This window comes from Cydia splendana, chromosome 1 (assembly GCF_910591565.1).
Source record: "Cydia splendana chromosome 1, ilCydSple1.2, whole genome shotgun sequence".
In the NCBI taxonomy this organism is placed as follows: Eukaryota; Metazoa; Arthropoda; class Insecta; order Lepidoptera; family Tortricidae; genus Cydia; species Cydia splendana.
The window spans coordinates 27,254,084-27,278,831 of record NC_085960.1 but is presented as its reverse complement, the minus strand read 5'-3'; the positions used below and the strand labels follow the sequence as shown (position 1 = coordinate 27,278,831).

The following is a 24,748-nucleotide window of genomic DNA, read 5'->3' as shown; positions in this document are numbered from 1 at the left end:
TAACCGCCAATTTCACATTGAAATGAAAGTTCTTGCTAATGGATGAGACCCAACCAGGTGAATGAGATTAGTTGAAGAATCGGTAAAGGGACGAAATTAAATAGATCCAATTAGTGTTCGCATTAAATCTTTAATGGAACAGAATCCTAGGATTATCATTCAAGGTTTTATAAATTCGCATTTAAAGGTATAAAAGCTTTGTAAAGGCTAAAGCTAGATCAAAAGAAAAAAGCCAACCGCTTAATCCAAACGGAATAATTATTGAGCTAGTTTATGAATATGTAAGTAGACGCGGCGATAATGACATGGACTCACGCGTCCGTGTTTCTCACTTTCAATTATGCCGATAAGGATCAGAAGCCGTTGTCGTTGTCCAATATGTCCATGGGGAGCACTGGGCCCGTTAATGATTCAACATTAGTCGATCAGGGCCGGGGATCGGGGCCAATTTCAACAGTCACGCACTGTACTTTCTTTACCCATCGTGACTTTGGTCTCGCCGACCATTGTCTTCGCAGGACACTTTATATCCTGGCTGCATGTCAAAATACAATCAGTCATAGTTTAGCGACCGACTGGCGATCGTTCTTTCTTTTAATTGCAGTGCAGAAGTGTTGTGGGTGGCCGATATGTGTAACAAATTCACCGTGTTGTCCCTAGCCTACGTGGTTATATTCGTAGGCTTAGTGCAATGTGAGGAAGATGCTTCAAACTTGACGGAAATTTTAAGCAGTGGTAAATACATTATATTCTACTTACAAACTCTCCGAAGTTTGTTAAAATTCTGTTTTTGGTACTTTATACTTTGTATGGTAGGTACATATTTATTATTGCTCTAGTGCTGAATTAACATTATCATTTAAGTTCAAGGGAAAATCCGTTAGTGTAATACATACTTACTAATGAAACCAATATTCATACCAAGTTTCATAATACCTGCCCCAAAAAAAGAATTAATTAATTGATAGTACATTACGATACAAGTGCGAAAAGTAGGAAATTCTCAATGAATGGCGATTAATTAAAAACACGACCCAAGGGAGTGTTTTAAATCGATACGAGTTGGGAATTACCTATTCACAGTTTATCGTACAACGTTTTACAGTATAGGTTCATAATTTCATATGGCCCTTTACATTTTCGACATAGGTCGTAATAACTATTATATAATTTGTGACATAGGCACGTAAAGTGCTAATTACCGCACTCGTGCAGTAAAGTAGCGCCATATGTACTTACTTACTATAAAATTAATTTTAATTTATCGCCACTCGTTGCGAAATTCCTATTTTTCGCACTTGTATCGTACCTAACTAATATAATATCTTTAATCCGGCGTAATTTTACTTCATTTAGGAAACTTAGGAAACAAATTAACTTGACTCTAGGTATATGTCGCATAGATAATTACTTAATAAGTATTACAAGGCAACAAAGATATCACGACACTTGGCTAGAAAGATTTTCAACGAGCGTGTAAATGACATATTCTGAAGTGCTAATCGCACAGTGTGGCCAGTTATTAAAAAGATTACGTTACTAATTAATATTTATACATAGATCACGCACTCAATGGCTGTTGTCAGTTAACAGAAAGCCCTCATTTAACTTACAGTAATCATAAGTTACGTTCTTTGATTGCGAGTACCTACCTAGTAATCTGCTTAATTTTACTTTGAATGAGCTACAATAGTATACAATGTCATACATTAAATGTATGGGAAGATTGTTACTTGGAAACATGCAATGAATGTTCGCATGAGACCACCGACTTATATGTATGTAGGTACTGAGAGTGTCTAAATGTTCCTTTATTACTACTATTATATGAGAGAACTTAAGAATTCTCATAATTTTACAGTAATGAGGAATGCAAACAATGGAGTAGGTAAGTACCTTTTTACAATTTGTCCCGTATGGAAGGAACTGTGGTTAAGAAATTATTAACTCCGGGTTTTCCAACGGTTATTGTTCATGCCCCGCTACTGATACCTACATTCTTTATAGTAACAGCACCAGTCATGGGACATTTAAGAGGAAATTTGGAGTATTTATGATATTTCCCTTGTACATGTAAATGGTCTTCCGCTTAGCGTGTTAAAAGATGAAAGTCCTATCCGCCTTTCATGTTTTAGGCGTGTTGTATCAAAGATGCTGCAATGAGTTTCCACATAATTAACAAATTAAAACTATGCTTTTTTTCCCCAGTCATGGACACCAAAGCTCCAGTAATGGGCCCCCGGTAATGGACGTGGATCCAGTAATGGGCCCCCTATAATGGACATTGCTCTATCAGTATAAAATATTGAAATGGGGAATAAGTTATGGCAAAAAAAACAATTTTTGGTATAAGCTTTTATCGCTGAATGTATTTTTCTTTCCACAGCCAATTATTATTGTATTAGATTCATCGAGACAATTCTAATATACCCAAACACAATTAGTTAGGGTTTATTGCGATAAAGTTCCCATGGCCACCTCCTGTCTCCATCATCAGATCAAGTCCATGTTATCATAATATTGCATTATCATCCGATTTGCATACTTAATTACGTACTTACACAAAATTTCAACTGAATCGGAAATCAAAAAGTGGGTCAAATTCAGCTACCAAGATAATTTGACCCACACTAACTAACAAGGCAAGTTAAATAAAAGTTTGGAAAAACGATATTAATTTATCCTAAGTCCGAGAATACCTCCTGGTTGACATATTTCGTAACTACATTTTACTTCTGTATTGTTTAAAACATGAAATTATGGCATGGCAAGCATCATTATGTCAATTGTCCCATCATAGGAGGTATGCAGTTTTACAGCTCCTATAATGGGATTGGGCCAAATACCACTTTTTTTTTACATCTGTGGAGTCACCACATAGTGTGTTGTATACCTTATCTCATGGTAAATGCAATTAACAAAACACATTCTAGTTTTCATCAAGTATTAATTAATTAAAATTTAATAAATTAACTCACCTCTCTTAGCGAAGTTGTTAAGAATTTTTAGTGATATTTTTTTTCAGTGGCACGACAACTTTTGGGTTGACACATTTCTTAAAAAATAACCGAATTTAATAAAAATTCAAACATAATCAGCTCTAGGACTCTTATTTATGATAAAAATATATCCAGTGTTTATAAACTACTTTTATATACTTATTTTAGAGGAATTGTGTTTTTTTGTCCCATTACTGGTTCCGTGTCTATTATAGGGTATACTACTATAATACAACTAAGTATAGTTCTTTTTTTTAGCATTAAAAATAAGGTAAACAATCTTGATGTGTCTTTTAATTGAAAAACACATTTTAAAAATAAAAGTTACGGCAAATATGTAACAATTAGAATCTAATACGATAATTTATATTCTTCTGCTTTCATAAGTATTAAATTTTGATTTTTATAAAGCGTTTTTCAATTAAAAGACTTGTCAAATTCGCTTACCTTCTTGCAAGTTCTTTCTAATGCTAAAAAAAACGAACTATAGCAATACTAGGTACATTACGATACAAGTGCCAAAAATAGGGTTTTACAGTAGGTACATAATGGCCCTTTATATTTTCAACATAGTCACGTAATGTGCCAATTATCGCACTAGCACCATGTGTACCTACTTTTTCTACTGAAACATCATGACTTCACCGTTGGTACATGTAGGTACAGGGTGTCTGGCTGCAGATTTATAATTTCAATATTAAATAAAAATCGTATTATTGTGTATATATATTTATTAATTACATCCGCAGTTTAAGGAATGATGCGGATTTTATTTTTTAAAAATAATGTTATCCAAATGTTTTCCATCGAGTTGTCGACATTGATCGAAGCGAAGCCTCGTGTTTCTCGCCACACTCTGAAGCAAATTTGGTCGAATGTTGCGGATTTCATTACCAATGTTTTCTTTTAGGGCCTCAACAGTACGCGGATTGTTGTTATAAACTCTTTCTTTGAGATAGCCCCATAAGAAAAAATCCATCGGGGTCAAATCAGGCGACCGCGGTGGCCATGGGATGTCCCCAAACCGACTGATTAGTTTTCCAGGGAAAGCTTGCCGTAATAAATCCATTGAAGCTCTAGCCGTATGTGGGGTTGCCCCATCCTGTTGGAACCACGTGTGCGATGAGAACGATGGATGTGCTCGCAGATTCGGTAAGAAGTAATCCGTAATCATTCTTGCATAATTTTCGCTATTGACATTTGTCGCTTGTCCCCGGGCATTTTCAAAGAAAAATGGTCCGATAATCCCATGCGTTGACAAAGCACACCACACAGTTACTCTGGGGCAATGCAGCGGTTTTTGATGTTTCATTCGTGGATTGTGTGTTCTTGGAGACCAGTAACGACAGTTTTGTTTATTAACATGACCGTTTAAGTGAAAATGAGCCTCGTCACTCCAAAAAATCGAATTTACGGTACGAAATCTTTGCAACATTATTTCGCTAAACTGTTTGCGTAACACAAAGTAATTTTCCTTCAATTCCTGGACGATTTGAATTTTAAAGGCATGAAACTTTAAGTCTTTTTTCAAAATTTCATGGACAGTTGCTCTAACAAGTCCTAATGAGGCTGCCCTTTTGCGTATCGAAAGTCGGGGATTTTCACGTAAACTTCTTTCAACGAGTTCAATGTTTGCGGGGGTCCTTGAAGTCCGGGTATGCCCTGGGCGAGGTCTGTTCATAGCGGAACCAGTTGCACGGAACTTCTTAACCCAAGAACGAATTAAATTGACGCTTGGTCCATCACTCATTCGTCGAATATTGAAGTGTGCACAAAACTGTCGACGAGCGACAACGTAAGAATCGCCACCTTTAAAGAACGACTCGATAACGAACGCACGATGCACTTCTGACCATCGGGGCATTGTGGCTAACAAATCCGCACAGTCGGTGGTTCGAATGACGTAACTGACATTTGGCACTGTTTTTTACTTTTTTTTTTAATTTAATTTAAAAAAATAAATTTCCAGCCAGACACCCTGTACTTAGTGAAATATTTCCATATATATATCTATTTGCTACAATCCTCCAACACAAATTCTCAATACCGACCCCGTTTTGTAGGTATCTTATTATCAAAAATGTAGGTACCTACTTCATACTTAAAGACGAATTGCTAAACACTCAGCACTTAATTACAAGTTTATGTGTATATTGCTATACCTATTTACCAACCTACCTATTTGATACTCGATTGGTATTTACTATACAGAATGTTTATTCAGTCACCTGCAATAATTTACGGGGTATATACATATATACATAAGTCATGCTGAGCAACTTTTACTATGGGACCAATACCGAAATCGAGAAGAAAAAATTGGCTGTTTCATACATTTTGGCTGTCTGACCTTGACATTTTCTATGGGAGAGTAAAATTATTTTTCCTGAATTCGGGGTTGGTCCCATAGTAAAAGTTGCTCAGTACGAGCTATATATTCAGCCCGTAAATGATTGCAGGTGTCTAAATTAACACCCTGTATACTGGTTGCCAAGTCAAATCCCCCAAGATATTGTTGACAATCGATGTCTGATTAGTGATCCAAAAGGCTCGAGCCCTGTTAGCTCTTTTTTTAGGGCTCGCCTCATCTCTTGACGCCTAAAAGGCTAAAAGCCTATTTTACTAATGAAATAAAAAAGGCTTTTAGCCTTTTAGGCGTCAAGAGATGAGGCGAGCCCTAAAAAAAGGCTCACAGGGCTCGAGTCTTTTGGATCACTATGTCTGATTATGAACGACGAAAGCAAATAAGTATAAAAACTCTGTGAAAAGAATACAGCCCGGTCGAATCTGAGCTCGTTAGAAATCGAAAGCAACAGTCGGAAATTTAAAGTATTTAAACCCTACAGCAAAACTGTTTTTTTTTTCGGAAACTAATAGGATAATGGGTGTCTATCTTTGTTTTCGCATGTTGATGGACTTATAAGTTTTTTTTCATCACGAAGTACTTTAGATCAGAGGCTCCATTTTTGAATTTCGACCGTTCGATTTCGTGTAATTCGTTCAATAATATCTCCACTACTTAGGCATTTAAATTCTACTAATAGAATTGAAAACGAGTGGTATAGTAGTGGTAGATTCCAACTTTCTATAGCTCGTATTTAAAAAAATTGCAATTCGTCGTTTTCCACCGATTTTTAAGTGACAAAATCGAGCGTTCGAAATTAAAAAATCGGCCTTCAGGGACCGAATACCGGTATATTTTTCATACAGATTAACCAGTATTCAATTTCGGTATAATTTAGCTAATCTGATCAATCATTATCATTACCTAAATACTATTCTATAATATCCAATAAATAATGTGAAAGCTATGATATTTTGATTTTTACCGATAACGGTCCCTGCTTTAAATATGTACTTTTAGGTAAAAGGTATGTACATACATATTGTACATACTAAAATGCCTCCTTCATTAAGTTCGTCGCAATTATTGTCCTTGATTCTGCCTTCTCTCGCCCTCTGCCTTAAGATAGAGGCCTCCGCATACAAATACAACGTTCACAGTAATTTGGTTACAATGGTCTTAGATTATAGCTTTTTAAGAAGTTCTGAGTGCGTTCTGACATTCAGGAGAAACGCGCTTTCTGGTAGACGACCGTACGTCCTCTCTGCATCTAATTGCCTATTCAAGTCGAAATATTTCAAACACAGAGAGAGCATATTGTTGTTTTTAGGATCGCGTCGTGACTTTCTTAGAACCTCAATGCCATGGCGAATATAATTTATTGAGCTTATTTAATTAGTTTTTATTCATCTAAGCAAGGCCCCAACGTTGTCTGTTCTCTTTGACGGCGCAGCAACTAGTATCACTTCTCTCTCCTCGCTCTTTTAAAAATGCCATTTGTCAAAAAAGGACAACTATACTGTTGACAAGATGAACTTCAAATCAAGGTGTCGCCGTTTTGGTGGTTTCAAGCTGTGTATTTGTGCGTAAAAACGTGTATGTGTGCGTTTTTACGGATGTCAAAAGTCGATTTTAATCATCTTATATATCGATAAACGCTACACAGCGGAACGAAATAGCGATTAATTGAAGCTTCGATATCTTCGTTAAAAATAAATATAATTGAAATGCTAATGGATAGTGAATATATTTTTTAAAATTGCAAGAAATGTGGATAGTTTATCGATATGACTTTATCGACATGTCCACAGCACGTTGCACATTGTTAATCGTACATAAAAACCAAGTGGCGACAGTGACAGCTCGCTTAGACTCCATCTTTAGGAATATTATATCTATGCATCTAAGAACTTGAGATAATGCATGTAATGTACTCATGTGTTTACAGCAGAGGAGAGCGTAGGCCGTACGTTCGGCCACAACGCGCTGAAGCGACTCTCGTTCATCTTCTTGCCGGTGATGTTCACGCTGGGTGTCATCTCCACGCTGCTGATGGCGCTGGCCGTCATCTCCGTCAAGAACTTGGCCATCGGAGTTATGCTGCTCATTGTCTCCGTCAGTCAGGTATGATCAAAATTTCATCACCGTAATCTGCTTTTTAAACATTTTAAACATTTCACGCTTATATCCACGTCGCGTACTGCTGAGGCGTTATTTAGGACCCGAAAGTTACACGATCGTAATCATAATTCCTACAAATAGGTATGATAGCTCCGCTCGTTACTCGTCCCATTATTCAGCATAAATTAAGTTCAGCCCGTCGAAAGGAGTTTTCGGCACAAACTTCAACTCACAAAAGCGCTCAAACGCACAACCCTATATTAAAAATCACACGCCCGAGATACTCGATTATTTACCTGTAGCTACTTAAAACCCATCAACAATAAAAACCACAAAGTGTAACACCCACTAATGCTACTAATGATGGTTACTGACTTCAGGCCGTATCGCGTTTGTTCCTGGCGGCGGCGCCGGCGTCCCCGCTGGTGCACCTGCACCCGCGCGCCGAGCTGCTGCCCGCACCCGTGGCCGCGCCCTGGCCCGCGCCCGGGCCCTTGCTCTCGCCCTGGGCCCGGTCCGACAACGACGCTACCATCTCCGACTAAATACTAATATAATCCAACCCATTACACTAAATAAAATTCATTAGTCCTTTTTTCACATAGGTAGGTACCTACACCCAGCTCCAAAACTGCATGGTCACTTATGAAAGAATTCCATTTATATTTTGCAACTATGCAGCTCGCTGGACATTCTACAAAATTCCATTTATGATTTGCAACTATGCAGCTCCTTGGACATTCTTCGCAAGATCCTATGAAAAGAAAAACAATGAGTACTTTCTTTTGACGCATATTCGAACATTTAACGAATATTTCCGAAGTTTTAGCTAGAGACTAGTTAGAGCTAAAAATAAATTAAATTGGTAGGTAGATATTTTATTAGTAAGTATCTGTACCAATTAGCCGTAGCATCTACAAAAAGGCGACTTAAAGAGAATGATATTATTTTGTTTGATTTGATTTGCAAATCTGACTAAGATTCTCAGAAATCTAACTGGAAGACTCTAACATAATTAATGTAAGTAACTGGAAATTCTCTTTAGACTGTAAAGAGGATTTATTTATCCTTTAATTAAATTAGAATTCCTAGTAAGAACTGATAAAAACAATCTTCTTTTTTATCAACCAAATCTGTAGAATTACACAGATTGATGGTACTCAATCATGTTATTCAAATATAAAACAAAACATACCTCAATAGTTTTAAGTCCTATCTACCTTTTTCAATATTTGCATTTGTTAGAATAGTGATTTAATTTATTTTATTTATTTATTTGTACCTACATTCAGAATATTCAGATATGTATATTAGTTTCGTCTGTCTCTCACGAACTCGTTTTGTGGCAGATAGACGACGAAAGAATGTTGATTACACCTAGTTAGAATAAGTATATTTTATAAATGAATAAAAATATATTATAAAACATGTTGGTTTTTTGGTAACGACCTATAGACCTCATGCAGTCCTGTCCTATTGAAACATTTGGTTTGAAATTATTTCAAATGAGATTGCGTCCAAAGCGACCCTAAACTTTCTGCTCGTAACATATCAATTAGGTAATAATTGAAAATGATGTATCACTACACCTTATAAAACAAAGTCCCCCGCCGCGTCTGTCTGTTTGTATGTTTGTTCACGATAAGCTCAAACAATACTGATTTCCATGCGATTTTCACCTATCAATAGAGTGATTCTTGAGGAAGGTTTAGGTGTATAATTTGTTAACCCGTGCAAAGGCGGGGCGGGTCGCTAGTGACTTGATATGACATTTGATGTTTCGAGTGCGATATTCACTCGTGGTTCCGAAGAAATACAAAAATTAATATCAACATCCTCAAGCTGCCCGGGTTTTCCGGCACTCAGTCTTTTTTATCAAGTCGAAAGATATGCAGAGAAAACTCTTGATTGATAGTGCCATTAGCAGTTTTTACTGCGCGGAACAGCTTCATCTAGCGTGCGATTAGTTTGGGTTTATTCTCGAGAAATCTTTTAATGTGCAATTCAAGTTTTTAATAGATAGTTACCTAGCCCAGGAGTAGAGGAACCTGGTTATGGTAGGTACTAATCTGATGATGGAGCACTGACTTAGATGTAATGTGATGTTGAAGACCAAATAATATTATATCCGTGGGAACAATGCAACCTAAGAGTTTATAGTACCTTGTGCAACATGGGGCGTAAGTTAAATATTACAAACGAGAGTAAGTTAAATCGCGACGGCTTTCCGGAGCGATTTATAGACTCGAGTTTGCAATATTATTACGCCCAGAGTTACACACAATGTTTTTCATCACACTTGCGATACAAAAATTAAGCATAAAGACAAAAAACTGTTAATTATGGCACTAGAAACTTCATAACTCCCTAGGGAAAACGCTTTTTCTATAACTCCCGCTAAACCTGCGTGCAATTCCACATTTACTGAGCGAGTGTGATGAAAAGTTCTTTGGAATAGGTGGTCTCAATGTCAAAGTCAAGTCTCAATAAGTATCGGATGACTGTTTATAGAAAAGTACAGTCCGCGATAAAATATTTTATTTAGAATTTTTTTTTAAATTTCATAAAATATGCTAATAATCTCGCCTAACTTTAGGCAGGCGTGTCTCACTCCGCGATTTCGTCGCTTTGCTACAGGTAGCTAAAAGTACATCCGTTCGGCTCCAATTTTGGGGTTTGCCATAAGCCGCGCGTGGCGCTGTCGCCACCTAGCGGCCATATCTGTGCTGATCGTAACAGACGCGTTTTGTTAGAGAGTGAGTCTTCTGTACTTAGTACTATTATTTATTCTGTGCTTTAGGCCCTTTCCGCTGCTGGAGTCACCCTAGATTAGGTTTTATTTACCATGTTTTTAGTGTGTTGGATTTATCTTTTTATTTTAACTTGCACCTGCACCCGCGCGCGGAGCTGCTGCCCGCGCCCGGGCCCCTGCTCCCGCCCTGGGCCCAGTCCGACAACGACGCTGCCATCTCCGACTAAATACTAATATACATACTCCAACCCGCCACATACTAAATAAAATTCATTAGTCCTCTTTTCACAATAGGTAGGTACACCCAGCTCCAAAAGTGCATTCTTTATTCTTTATTCAAACACTATGTATAAGTTTACAGCTCCAGCCAAGGCACTTATACTGTTAATTAGGTACATATGTTGTCAGTATCAGTCAGTATCATAAAATTAGTAGGTACACTTATTGTATTACACACTTATCTTTATAATTGAACATACATATTATGTATTACTAAGTTACATAGAGATAAAAAAAGAATCTGATATTAAATAACATAGGTAGAGTTTAAAAAAATCCTGATACTACGTTGTAGGGACGGCCACTTGTCTGCGAATATGTCTGCGTTTTGGACTGTAGCTATGAAGTTATTTAGTAATTCTATTGCTCGGTACGTGGGTGCGTTTGAACCGTGATAGGTGCGAACATTTGGATATGCAAAAAGGTTTCTGGCTCTACGTGCGCTACGCCCTACTGCAGCTATGTAGTTGTCTGGGGTAAAAATACGCATACGCTCCAGAACGGATGGGTTGTCAATACGATTTCTTAACAGCAGACAATAGTGTAAGGCAAGCGTTTGCTTACGCCTTAGCTCGAGAGACTCTAACCCTACCATTCCCAATACAAAGGATGACGGAAATAAGTACGGGTAGTATCCGTAATACCTTTTGTAAAGATGTCTAGCAAATTTACGTTGGACGCGCTCGACCATTATGGTATATTTTGCTTCCCGAGGGTCCCATGCGATAGAATTGTACTCAAGCTTGCTGCGAACATAGGCATTATAAATAATTATTGCGATTTTAGGGTCACGAAATTCAGAAGTCGTTCTAATAATGAACCCTAAAATTTTGTAGTCACTTTTGCAGATATTTATAATGTGTGAGTGCATGTTTAGCTTAGTGTCGAGTGTTAACCCTAGATCCTTTATTTCTGTTACTCGGTCAAGGGGAATGTTAGTAAGAGTATATGTCTGGAGGATATAATCTACAGACCGGCTAAAACTTATTACTTTGCACTTAGATTCATTTAGGTACAAGCGGTTTGTTTTACTCCAGCTGTCAACCATGTTGATTGTTTGTTGCAGTACCGTACAGTCGGATGGATTTACGACCGGTTGAATTATTTTAAGATCATCCGCATAGAATAGTGATTCCACGCCTGATATATTACTTGGCAGATCATTGACCATGATTAAGAAAAGAGTAGGCCCCAGAGTGCTACCTTGACTAACCCCGGAACGAGTGTAATACCTTTCAGATTGGTAAGAGTTTAATTGGACATATTGTGTGCGATTCCTGAGGTAGTCAGAGAAGAAAACAAGAAGTTGAGGGGTGAAACCTAAGGCTGACAGTTTGCATAGGAGAGTATCGTTGTCAACTAAGTCGAAAGCTTTCTTGAAGTCGAAATAAACAACATCAACTTGTCGTGCAGTATCCATTTGGCGCAAAACGCTATCAAAGAAGCAAATGTGGTTGGTAGTAGTGGATCGTGAAGCGCGGAATCCATGTTGACAATCTACTAATTTACGATTTATCTGATTAAGTAAGCAGTGGTTTAGAATGGTCTCAAACACTTTTCCAAACACGGACAATACAGCAATGGGCCTGAAGTTTGTGATATCGGAGGACTTACTTATCTTAGGAATTGGGGTCACTCTTGAGACCTTCCATTGGGATGGATATACGCCCAGCTTGAGTGATAGGTTGTATATGTGAAGTAACGAGTGTTCTAACAAGCATACACAGTCCTTGACTAGAAACGGGGGTATACCATCAGGCCCAGCTGACGACTTAGGTTTGAGTTTCCGAATAGCGGCTCTGATTTCTGAAATACTGATAGTTGGGATAGCAATCATAGATTCATTGTTGTTACCAGCCTCCAGTTCCGCTTTTTTGGGATCTAGTTGCGGAGCTTCAGGCTGGAATACGGAGCTGAAGAAGGACGCAAAAGCATCGACTGCTTCTTGATCAACGACTGTTTTACCTTTATATATGTATTCAGATATTATGTTTCTATTCTGTTGTTTACTTTTTACATATTTCCAAAATTCTTGAGGGTTTTTACTTATATTACATTCAATATCATGAAGATATTTTTTATAAGATTTGTTAATTAACTCCTTTACGAGAGACCTGTAGTATTTAAACATTTCGAGGTTAAATTGTAGGCCTAATGATTTAAATTTCTTTAAGTGATAGTATTTTAGTTCGATATATTTTTTGATTTCCGGTGTGTACCACGATGGATATGTATATACTTTAGTTTTGGGTAAACGTTTGGGCACAGTAACATTGAAAACGCCGTAGAGTTTTTTGTAAAAAACGTCTACCGCAGAATCAATGTTATTTGAATTAAGAACATCAGACCAGTCAATAGACTCTAGTTCTGTATACAAGGCAGGGAAATCAGCTTTAAAAAAATTCCATTCGGTCGGAGCATCACTATGTTCAACACTACGTGACGGTGAAGATAATGTGGTCCGTCTTGCCTGTCCTCTTGGCAGGGTGACAGTCACTCCTAAAGGTGGGTGATATGGATCTATTGGTATCAACGGCTCGACATCGCTACCCACGCACACGTCACTGAGACTAGTTAAAACTAAATCCAAAATGCCTCCATATTCGTTACAAATTTTGTTTAATTGCCTAAGTTTGCAAAATTCGGTGAAACAGTTAAATTGGTCAACTACAGTTTTTGTGCATGAGGAGAGGTTGAAATCGCCAATAATAATGGATTTTATGGTAGAAAATGTACAAATTGCATTCTCAATACACGTTAGTACGCGAAGATACTGATCTCTATTATAATTTGGCGGTAGGTATGCTACACATATAAGAATTTTATTATTTTTAATATGAAGTATAACAAATAATATCTCCATGTCTGGTGTCAAGCCATCAATTTGCATTACTAACTGAGGTTTGTAAATATCTTTCACTGCTAGCAGAACTCCTCCCCATCCCGCGTCGCCTGCTCTATCCTTACGGAACACGGTGTAGTCCGACGGGAAGAGCTCAGCATCTTGTATCGAGCTAGTTAGAAATGTTTCAGTGAGCGCAAATATGTCACAGGCACTTGCGAGGGCATTTCTATAAAAGAGCGAGGTTCGGCTACGTAGTCCCCTAACATTTTGGTATATTATTTGTATTCTAGTAAAGCGGTTTTTGTTATGTATTGTTTTTGTCTGCGTAATTTTGTCGAAAGGGCTGATTCCAAGGTTTGACACATACGTCTTTTGGCCAGTTATCAGGGATCATAATTCTATCTAACAGACTCGATGGCACAGTAAGCTTAAATGAAGCATATTGACCGCGGGATTTAAGACATTCAACTTTAAATGTGTCACAATCATAACCTGTAATAACTTTTAAATGATTTTTAACTACATCATCGGGGGTTCCCAACTTCACATAATATAGGTGAATTTGTCTCATCCATTCAGACGCTTGGAGTTGAGAAATGCAAGTGGTAGCACAGCCCCGTGTGATTCCCTTTAGTGACTTTCTATGGTCGTTAATTTCTGATAGGCCATTTTGGGTTGGATTTGTGTCGCGAGATGTTGATGGTGGTACCTTAAGCGGTGCGGCAGGAGTAGTAGACACTTGATTGTCTTTGTTTTTGTTAGGTTTGGAATCGTTGTTTGTTCTTGCCTTGGGACTGGAGCGAATAACGGGCTGGACTGGTAGTAGGATAGGAGAAGCTGGTGCTGTGGTGGTGGTTACAGCGGCGGCGGCAGCGGCGTAGGATGGATAAGTATTGGTAGTTGCGGTGGTGGTAGCAGAAGCGGCGACGGGAGCAGCAGGGGTGGAGGTGTAGGCAGGTGCAGATGTAGCGACGGGAGCAGCAGGGGTGGAGGTGTAGGCAGGTGCAGATGTAGCGACGGGAGCAGCAGGGGTGGAGGTGTAGGTAGGGACAGATGTAGCGACGGGAGCAGCAGGGGTGGAGGTGTAGGTAGGGGCAGATGTAGCGACGGGACCGGCAGTTGCAATGGGAGTATTGTGCTCACTTAGTCCTGTAACATTGTTGTGTAGTACGGCAGTAATCTTATTAATAAGTGTCGGGATTAATTCATCTGACACCCTCTTGCAAATTTTATCTATTAGACGTTCATTAAATGATTCTTCAATTTCCTGGCGTACAATAGATCGAATACTTTCAAAGTAAAGAATGTCGTCGCGGAAAGTCTCATTGCAATACTGCACACTAGTATTTAGTACATTTGGAGACCGCTCTCGCCGTGTTGTGATGTTTCCAAACATGGAGTTATCTGCTTCGTAGATAGGAACAGAAGGAGCGTTGGAAGTACTGGGATTCGGTATAGGAGTAATTGACTTCTTGGTTTTACTAACGATATTCGTCTTTCCATAATTTTGGTTACAGTGACGGCATTTCCAGTTACTTTTATTTTCTATGGTCATAAGGGTAAACCGTTTAAAACTTACGCCCATTTCTTCTAGACAGTCTAGGCAGTACCTGGAGTGGCAGGAACAACAATCCAGAAAATTTCTGTGGGTCACCGTGCTACATTTACTACACAGAACCATTATCGAATATTATCTTAGCAAATTTATAAATATATATCAAAGATAATTTATAAATACGTATATAATGAAGTAAAATAATGAAAATAAATTTTATTGACGTTGACGTTTATGACACGTTCTTTCTTTTCTTTTCTTTCCAATTGCCACTTATGAAAGAATTCCATTTATATTTTGCAACTATGCAGCTCGCTGGACAGTGGACATTCTTCGCAGGCTCCTATGAAAAACAATGAGAACTTTCTTTTGACGCATATACCTACATTATAAAAGCCTAACTTAAGAAACGAAGTAAATAAAGGAAATAATCTAGCCTACATGTCTCACTGTGAAAAAACCTCCTCTCCATTACGCGAGGGATTGGCATGTGCTTCTAATGCTGACGAAATAGTCAAAGAAAATCTCGAGTCTGAAGTTACGTAGGTTGCCCTGAAAGTTTCGGGAATTGCATACTTAGGAACGTATATTTGACATGTGTTATACCTCTTTGTTACAAGCATAGTCTCATTATTCGAAAACACTGGCCACTTAGAAAAAAAAAACAATGTTCTATTTTCAATTGTTTTTTAAAGTCGTTGAGTCGCTGGTGAAAATGGAGCTGTCCCGCGAAAGTTTTAGAGCAATGATTTATTATGACTTTAAAAGTGGATTAACACAACAACAATGTGGAGACCGATTGACTATTGCTTTTAGTAGTGAAGCACCTTCGAAGACGACAATATACAGGTGGTATTCGGAATTTCAACGTGGCCGTGTGTCTCTTGCGGATGACGTACGTGAGGGTCGACCGAAAACTGCCGTTACCGATCAAAACATCGATGTTGTTCGCCAACTGATAAAAGAAGATAGGCATGTTACATATCGGGAAATTCAGGAGACTTTAGGCATTGGAATGAGTCAGGTACAAGTTATTTTACAGCAAGAGTTGGGCGTGCGGAAGTTGTTTTCCCGGTGGATTCCTCACTTGTTATCTGACGACCAGAAAACGGTCCGTGTCAATTGGTGCCACAAAACCCTAAAAAGATTTAATGGAGGAAGCTCAACTGCCGTTTTTAGTATTGTGTCAGGTGACGAGTCATGGATTTACGCATATGAGCCTGAATCCAAAAACCAATCTCGAGTATGGGTTTACGAAGACGAGCCGAAGCCAACAAAAGTTGTTCGTTCTCGCAGCACGATCAAAAAAATGGTAGCCACGTTTGTCTCCAAATCGGGTCACGTGGCGACTATTGCTCTTGAAGATCGAAGAACTGTCAATGCCGATTGGTATATAGGCGTTTGTTTACCGATTGTTTTTGCTGAACTGCGAAAAAATAACCCTAACCGCCGTATTATACTACACCATGATAATGCCAGCCCTCATACTGCTCAGAAAACAAACGACTATCTGAAGGGCGAAAAAGTCGAATTACTGGACCATCCTCCGTACAGCCCCGACCTAAGTCCCAACGATTTTTTTACTTTCCCGAAAATAAAGAATCGGTTGCGTGGTCAGCGTTTTCAGACCGCGGAAGAAGCAGTCCACGCTTATAAAATGGCCATTTCGTCAACCCCCAGTTCAGAGTTCAATAACTGTTTTGAAAACTGGTTTCAGAGAATGAAAAAGTGCATTAAACACAAAGGAGAATACTTTGAAAAACAATAAAAGTACTTTTATTTCATTTAAACGCGTATTTTTTCCAATTCCCGAAACTTTCAGGGCAACCTACGTAATCAAGGTCAAAAGTCAGAAAAGTCGGGTTTTCGCGAATATCGATGTTTCTATATCTTAGGTAGGTAGCTCGAGCCAGTGATGTTAACATTTATATTTAAAAAAACCGGACAAGTGCGAGTCGGACTCGCCCACCGAGGGTTCCGGCCGCGTAGCCAACATGAAAATCGCTTACGCTCCGTAGCGATCGAAACGCAACTGTCACTGTCGCACTAATATGGAAGAGTGATAGAGAGACACAAAGCGTTTCGTTGTCGTAGCGATAGCAATTGTCACCTTGGCTAGGCTGGCAGTACTTTTTAGGGTTCCGTACCCAAAGGGTAAAACGGGACCCTATTACTAAGACTTCGCTGTCCGTCCGTCCGTCCGTCTGTCACCAGGCTGTATCTCACGAACCGTGATAGCTAGACAGTTGAAATTTACACAGATTATGTATTTCTGTTGCCGCTATAACAACAAATACTAAAAACAGAATAAAATAAAGATTTAAATGGGGCTCCCATACAACAAACGTGATTTTTGACCAAAGTTAAGCAACGTCGGGAGTGGTCAGTACTTGGATGGGTGACCGTTTTTTTTTTGCTTTTTTTTTGTTTTTTTTTTTATATGGTACGGAACCCTTCGTGCGCGAGTCCGACTCGCACTTGCCCGATTTTTAGTATTTGTTATTATAGCGGCAACAGAAATACATCATCTGTGAAAATATCAACTGTCTAGCTATCACGGTTCGTGAGATACAGCCTGGTGACAGACGGACGGACGGACGGACGGACGGACAGCGGAGTCTTAGTAATAGGGTCCCGTTTTACCCTTTGGGTACGATACCCTAAAAATGTATCACAAAAAACAGTATGGATGAACCGACTGTTAATAAATACCTACTCGTCATACGATGATTGATGGACGGTCGTCACTATTTGATTCGGTCAAATTGTGTTTTTAGGGTTCCGTACCCAAAGGGCTCAAAGGGGGGGGCTCCGCTGTCCGTCCGTCCGTCCGTCTGTCACCAGGCTGTATTTCACGAACCGTGATAGCTAGACAGTTGAAATTTTCACAGATGATGTATTTCTGTTGCCGCTATAACAACAAATACTAAAAACAGAATAAAATAAAGATTTAAGTGGGGCTCCCATACAACAAACGTGATTTTTGACCGAAGTTAAGCAACGTACTTGGATGGGTGACCGTTTTTTTTTGCCGTTTTTTACATTATGGTATGGAACCCTTCGTGCGCGAGTCCGACTCGCACTTGCCCGGTTTTATTTCTTTTTTTGAAAAACTAATTATAGCCAGCCTTTTATGAATGTAGTATGATACCTTTGGGTTTGGTGCTTTACGCACGCTAGCATCCCCTTCCCTCCCCCTGCCGCAACCCCCCCTTTTGCATGAAATATGTCCCGGTTCACAGTTTTTTTCATTTTTTGGGGAAAGTATAGACTATAGGAAAAAAGTGTCAATAAAAGAAACAATCCCAATTAAATTCTTAACAAAAAAGGTTATATTCATTTTTTTGATATGACTCACCATATTCATGTTATGGCTAGATGAACTTCGACAAAATTTAAGCGTTGAAAAACTTGTTCAAGTTCAATATAAAATAGTACGTAATAGTACTGAAAGAAATCCTACACGGAGAATAACCTTGCAAGCTTATTCTCCGTATAAGATTTCTTTCAGTACTATCACGTACTATGTTATAGGTATTGAACTCGAACAAGTTAATACATGAATATGGTGAGTCTTACCAAAAAGTTGCATATAACCTTTTTTGTTTAGAATTTATTAAGGATTATTTCTTACCTTGACACTTTATTCCTAATTCTAATACTTTTCTCAAAAATTAATAAAAACCGTCAACCGGGACAAATTTTATGCAAAAAGGGGGGGTTGCGGCAGGGGGAGGGAAGGGGACGCTAGCGTGGGTAAAGCACCATACCTAAAGGTATCATACTACATTCATAAAAGGCTGGCTATAATTTGTTTGTCTTCCCCATACATTAGAACACAACTTAACCGAATCAATTCGGAAATCGTCATAAACAGCCAATTGTCTCTTTCCAAAGGCCGATGCGCAATAAATCGCTTCAGTAATTACCCACACATGAATTGAAAGCAAGAGATGATGCAAATCATAAATACAGTGATGTGTTGTGTAATTAACAAGTGAAATTAGACATCAGCATCGAGTAATAGTGAAATCTGATATCAATAAGAACAGTGATTCTTAAGATATCGGTTTCTCCATTGTTTAGGGCTTATAATACAAGAATTATGTGCAAATGTATTTTCACTTCTCATGCTCAAAAAGTGCACCTTTATGTCGTGCGTAGACGACATAAAATCGCATTTTATGCTCTAGAGCATAAAGTAAACTCATATCTGCCATACAAACTGCCAGCCTTGCCGGCGCGCCCCCGACCGGCGCTCTCCCGATCGGCGTGCCCCGCGCCTCCGACCGGCCCAAGAACAATTTTCTTTAGTCTTGAATAAATACGTTAAAATAACCTAAAATATTTGATTTTTTTGTATATTTTCCTCGCAATCGAAGTGAAAAGCAGAGTGTAGAACAAGGGCATAAATGTCCATTTTTACCCTCGTCTACTATTTTGGTCTTCGCTTCGCTCAGACCAAAAAATTGACTCGGGTAAAAATGGGTCACTTTATGCCCTTGTTGTACAATCTACTATTTTTTGCTACGGTTAACTATGTAGGTACCTATGTGCCAATTCAAACATACATTTTGTTTTCATTTCTCATGCTCTGAAAGAGGGTCATTGTTGTTCTAAAAGGTGTGCAGAAAATGATACGTTTCTGTCTGCACTAGAGCATTTTACGTTCCAAGTACGACTAGACTAGGTTTATTATTTTTTTCATTTCTCATATTTATCTCCCCATTCCATAAATAACGATATTACTTTTGCCTAAATTATTAATTGAAAGTACCCTCAAGATTTACTATAAAAATGTCTACTTTCTCATGTTTAAAAAAAAACACATGTATTTTACTTTCCTCGTATTCGAAATGAAAAGTAAAGTGTTTAACTCGGGTGAAAGGCATCATTTCAGCCTCGGACTATTGGAAGAATCTTATTTTTTATTGTGAATAAATGGGAGAATTATAAGAAGGGTTATGTAACCTACTTTAGAAATAGTTTGCGTGCATTTCCCACAAATTTTTATATTTCAAGATAGTTTTATGTTAGTTAATATGACATTGAGAAATAGTAGATTGTTAACCAAGGGATGATAGGCACCCACTTGCGACAAGATATTTTGGCGCTGGAACGAAGTGAGAGCGCCAGTAGTAGGAGTCAAAATTGGTGCCTTTCTCTTGAATTAAACACTCCTACCTACTTTTCTTTTCGAAAACGAGTAAAGTAAAGTACATGTGTATTTTACAAAACATGTACCTAAGTACATTCAATTAACAATTTAGGTAAAGGGATCGTTATTTCTGGAATCGGGAGTTTAATTTCACAACAAAACCATTTAGAGCTAAATGTTCATTGCTTATCGTAAAAAAAATAAAAAAACGTAGGTACTTGGAAACTATAACTCCCTAGGGCCGAAACGTATCATTTTCAGCCCGCTTCATATCATTAAAAACAATAATCCACTTTCAGAACATGAGAAATAAAAAGGTAATTAATGCATAATAATTCAGATTTTATATGAGATGTTAAGGTAAGTAAGTGCTGTCAACTCAGCAAAACAAAACCAAATACCTACATAAGGTCAGTGTAGCTACGGAGTAAGTTGTACCTATAACCGGCCTTCACATAAGGGCCTGTTTACACATTGATTAGTGCTTATTCCGACTTTATACAATAGCCAATTAGCCACTAAACGCAAGTAGCAAGTAGGAAAAGTATGAACTCGGAATAAACATTAAATCAATTGTAGGTAAACAAGTCAGGTAGGTAATGTGAAGGCCAGTATTACTTACGTCTAGATACGATATGGATTAGATATGTCAGTGTCAAAAGTGCCTTTTTTGTTTGAAAAAACAACTCTAAGAGCAGCTACTAGTAAATGAAGATTTTTTATTCCTTTTTAATAGGTATTTCAGTAGGTATATAACATTTTGTCGTTTTTGTTGCAATTCAGTACACTCTGGTAGTTAAGTTTATTTTTAAAATTTCTTGCACATAAATTACTTTCATCGCTACAAACCTACTTCTGAATAAATACTGTAATTATTACAAACACTTTCACATTTTATAATATTAGTACAGGATCTTTATGAAATTCGAGAATATTTCACTTTCGTCATACAGCGTCAGCGACGCGAAAACTTATTTAATCATAAGTAGGAAGTAGGCACTTCATTAACAAGATCATGATCAAGATCAAAACGCATTCGAGCACTCCAATTGCCGTAACTTTCACGGCCAGAATGCCGCGACTGCGTGTTTATTTTTTATTTCGGTGCAGAAAACACGTCAGCGTCATGGACCAAAGAATGCACAGACGCCGCATCGCTGAGAGGGATTTGATTCCATAACACACTGATTTCGCGCGTCTACACATAGTTGGTTGAGCTCATATCTGATTGAACTATTTTCACTCCATCAGCCCAAGCCGAAAAGTTCACAGTATATTTAGCTCTATTATACTCATTTATCGGATTTGACAAGGGTTTGACCCATTCACGGTTCAGCCCTCGTTTTGTAAATGTGTGTGAGTTGCGAAAATCAGTCATAACGACAGGGTGGCCGTATAATTCTAAGGTCCATAGTGACTGTCATAATGATACACAGCTTCATTTTTGTAACGTATAGATTTATGTACCTACTCTCTGTTCCATCACCGACCGGTCAGTGCCGTGAAATCGGTTTTATTTTCAATAGGTATGACTTTTGGATAAAATTAGCTCTCTTCTTCTTCCTCGCGTTATCCCGGCATTTCGCCACGGCTCATGAGAGCCTGGGGTCCGCTTGACAACTAATCCCATGATTTGACGTAGGCACTAGTTTTTACGAAAGCGACTGCCATCTGACCTTCCAACCCAAAGGGGAAACTAGGCCTTATTGGGATTAGTCCGGTTTCCTCACGATGTTTTCCTTCACCGAAAAGCGACTGGTAAATTCAAATGATATTTCGTAGGTACATAAGTTCCGAAAAACTCATTGGTACGAGCCGGGGTTTGAACCCGCGACCTCCGGATTGCAAGTCGCATGCTCTTACCGCTAGGCCACCAGCGCTTGGATAAAATTAGCAAGTCACTATTAGTTTATAACCCGGAAAAATAATTGACTAGCAAAAGAGGTGAAATGAGGGCTGAAAGTAAGAGAGTACCTACTATGCGGTAAAGGTGGAACACGAACGAAAGTTTAGCGGTTTAACGAGTTCTACGAAAACGATATCGCGGAAGTTACACATAGTTACTGTATAAATTTAATATTATTCGACATTTTAAATTTGATTAACACAGCACATTAAATCGTCGGGTGACAAGCAAAAGTCACTAACTAACACCTTTAAAATTATTGAACAATAAACCGTGTTACAAGTGTAATAAAGTGCATTGTTACTTTCATTTTTTGATAGTACTTAGTGACTTTTGCTTGTCACCCGACGAAATATCGCTAAGAAATCAATCATACGTACTTACCCAGGGCGAATTTGTGTATTTTGACAGTCGCGCTCTGGGGCGGTATTCAAATTTTAAAATCTGTTATGATTTTATATTGATATGATACGAACGCTCGCAAGGTCAAGGTACATATCATAACAATAAAAAAATCATAAGATTTTAAACTCGAATTGGCCTCCTGCTCTGTCTCGTTCGCCGCAAATGATCTTGCCGAACGAAAGTTACCTGAAATCCCATCGGAATTGTTAGTTTACGTGGCAAATTATTCCAAAAACACTTGTAACTTATTGTACCTGAGTATACTAGGAATTTGACGACAACTATTTAGGTATAGTTATGCAGGTACTAACTTCAGTGAAAATAAAGGAATTCAATCAAATTTAGTTAATAACTGCCATAACTTGCATATGTCATGCAGATGTCAGATATAAAGACACGATTTTGCACCATCTGTCTGAGCTCATCTTTTTACACAGACTCAATTGATTTCGAAGTATCTAAAAATAAACCATTGTCCTCTCAGTGGTTTATTTTTAGTTCCAATATTACGGCACAGGATTTGACTTTTTAAAAAGTAAAAAATAAAAATACCTACCTATCTATCTCTGTCACTATTGCAATATTTTGAGCGAAAAACGAAAAGTAATATATTTATGAGTAGGTACTGTGTCAGAATGACATTGTAATGATTTCTCTACGGTTGCTACTTGCTATAAAGCACTTACAATCTAGCTAAGCTTTATAATTGGAAAACCTAGGTATATATATGTCTCAACTTTTGACTGCTAAGTTTCTGACGACAATAGTAAGGTACGCTTCATTCATGATCCGTCATGTGAAACTGGGTTCAATGGTAAGTGTCCATAATATAAAAATCTCATGGCTTTACGAGCGCCTTACATAAAACCAGAGACTAGTCAATAGTGAGAACCGTCAGTATCATCATTGTTGTTGATGGCGCTTAATAGGTATTATATTAGGTACCTATTACATTTTGGTTATTTGGTACCTAAATGAAAACCTTGACTTTAAGAATAACTTATAACTTTGAAACGTAAACGGTTTAGGCTTTCATTGTACTTTTGCGCCTATGCCAGCGTACAGGCAAATCCAAATTTTAAGTAATAAAATATAGCGGTAAGGTGACGACAGTTTTCATACGCACAAAATCCAATATGCAATGCCGATGACGCACGCGGTGTTGTATACAACGTGTCCCAAAATTCAACGATAAGCTGGTACCAGAAGATGGACCTGCTCATGACTACTCGAGGAAAAAAAAATATCTCAATTTATTATGGAGTTACAAAAAAAAATTAAAATCGTAACTACATGTATTCTGGTATTTTTAAGGGTTGTGGTGGATAGCAGTGCTAATTAGGTTACCGATACAAAAAAAAAACAGAAATATTTGAAAAATTGTAGACATGGTCGTTAAAAATACCATTAGCGGTGTCGATTTTCATTTTTTTGTAATTCCATAATAAATTGAGATATATTTTTTTTTATTTTTTTTCCTCGAGTAGTCATGAGCAGGTCCATCTTCTGGTGCCAGCTTATCGTCGAATTTTGGGACACGTGGTATACAGTGTGGAAAGATAAGTCGGGCCCTGGAGGGAAACTACCTTAAATCCTTAAGCTGGCTCATTTTACTTAAAGGAGACATTAGTTTATTTTTAAAAAGAAACAAAACTGCATTCAAAGATTTTTATATTTTTCTTTAATTTGGCTTGTCTAAAAAAATCTTGAGTACTAAATATTAGATTTTATTGATATTTTGTATGACAGACGAGTGTAAGACCTAATGTTTCTTGGAGAAATGTTATCATTAACATTAACTGTATCGACTAGTAGAATAAAATTGCGTGTTTATTTTTTGGAATTTTTAGTCGATTCGAGTCCCGGGCGAGGCAAGCTAGTTTTAGAAAATCTTTGAATGCAGTTTTGTTTCTTTTTAAAAATAAAGGAATGTCTCCTTTAAGTAAAATGAGCCAGCTTAAGGATTTAAGGTAGTTTCCCTCCAGGGCCCGACTTATCTTTCCACACTGTATAGTGTCGGTCTTTTTAACTTGCTAGCCTCTGATAAAACTGTAATTGTTTATACTCAGCTAAACAGGTGAAAAGCAAGTAAGCGAAGCTATTGAGGTCGATGAACGAGATATCAAGCTTATTCGCAATTTCTAACTGGTTCCAGCGGTTCCGTTCCGCCCAGGTTCCGTACGTATTCCCTGCAGAGGGTCTTTAGCAATCGCAATAATCCTGGGATTGAGAAAGTTGTTTGAATATTTTAGATGACGTTTTATCTCTGTTCAGCTTAGTAAAGTTCGATAGGCACAATCAGTTAAATAACGATTTGTATCGACGAAGTAAAATTAAATAGTTGTGTCTATCCAAATCCAAACAGATTATATAATTTAAACAAT

At 38.0% G+C, this 24,748-nt stretch overlaps 1 protein-coding gene across 1 annotated transcript; it reads left to right on the top strand.

Annotated features, from left to right (window-relative positions):
• Window positions 1–261: 261 nt before the first annotated feature.
• LOC134802464 (protein apnoia) lies at window positions 262–8,022 on the top strand. Its single transcript, XM_063775180.1, has 3 exons — window positions 262–735; window positions 7,292–7,467; window positions 7,845–8,022. Exons 1-3 carry the CDS (start codon window positions 630–632, stop codon window positions 8,007–8,009), a joined length of 447 nt encoding a protein of 148 aa, XP_063631250.1. The 5' UTR covers window positions 262–629; the 3' UTR covers window positions 8,010–8,022.
• Window positions 8,023–24,748: the final 16,726 nt, after the last annotated feature.

Excerpts from the sequence above, each read along its gene's own strand:
- LOC134802464 (XM_063775180.1), top strand. The coding sequence starts at position 630 with ATGTGTAACAAATTCACCGTGTTGTCCCTAGCCTACGTGGTTATATTC. Across the intron at positions 736-7,291 it reads GACGGAAATTTTAAGCAGTG|CAGAGGAGAGCGTAGGCCGT; the intron begins GTAAATACATTA and ends ATGTGTTTACAG. Across the intron at positions 7,468-7,844 it reads TCATTGTCTCCGTCAGTCAG|GCCGTATCGCGTTTGTTCCT; the intron begins GTATGATCAAAA and ends TACTGACTTCAG.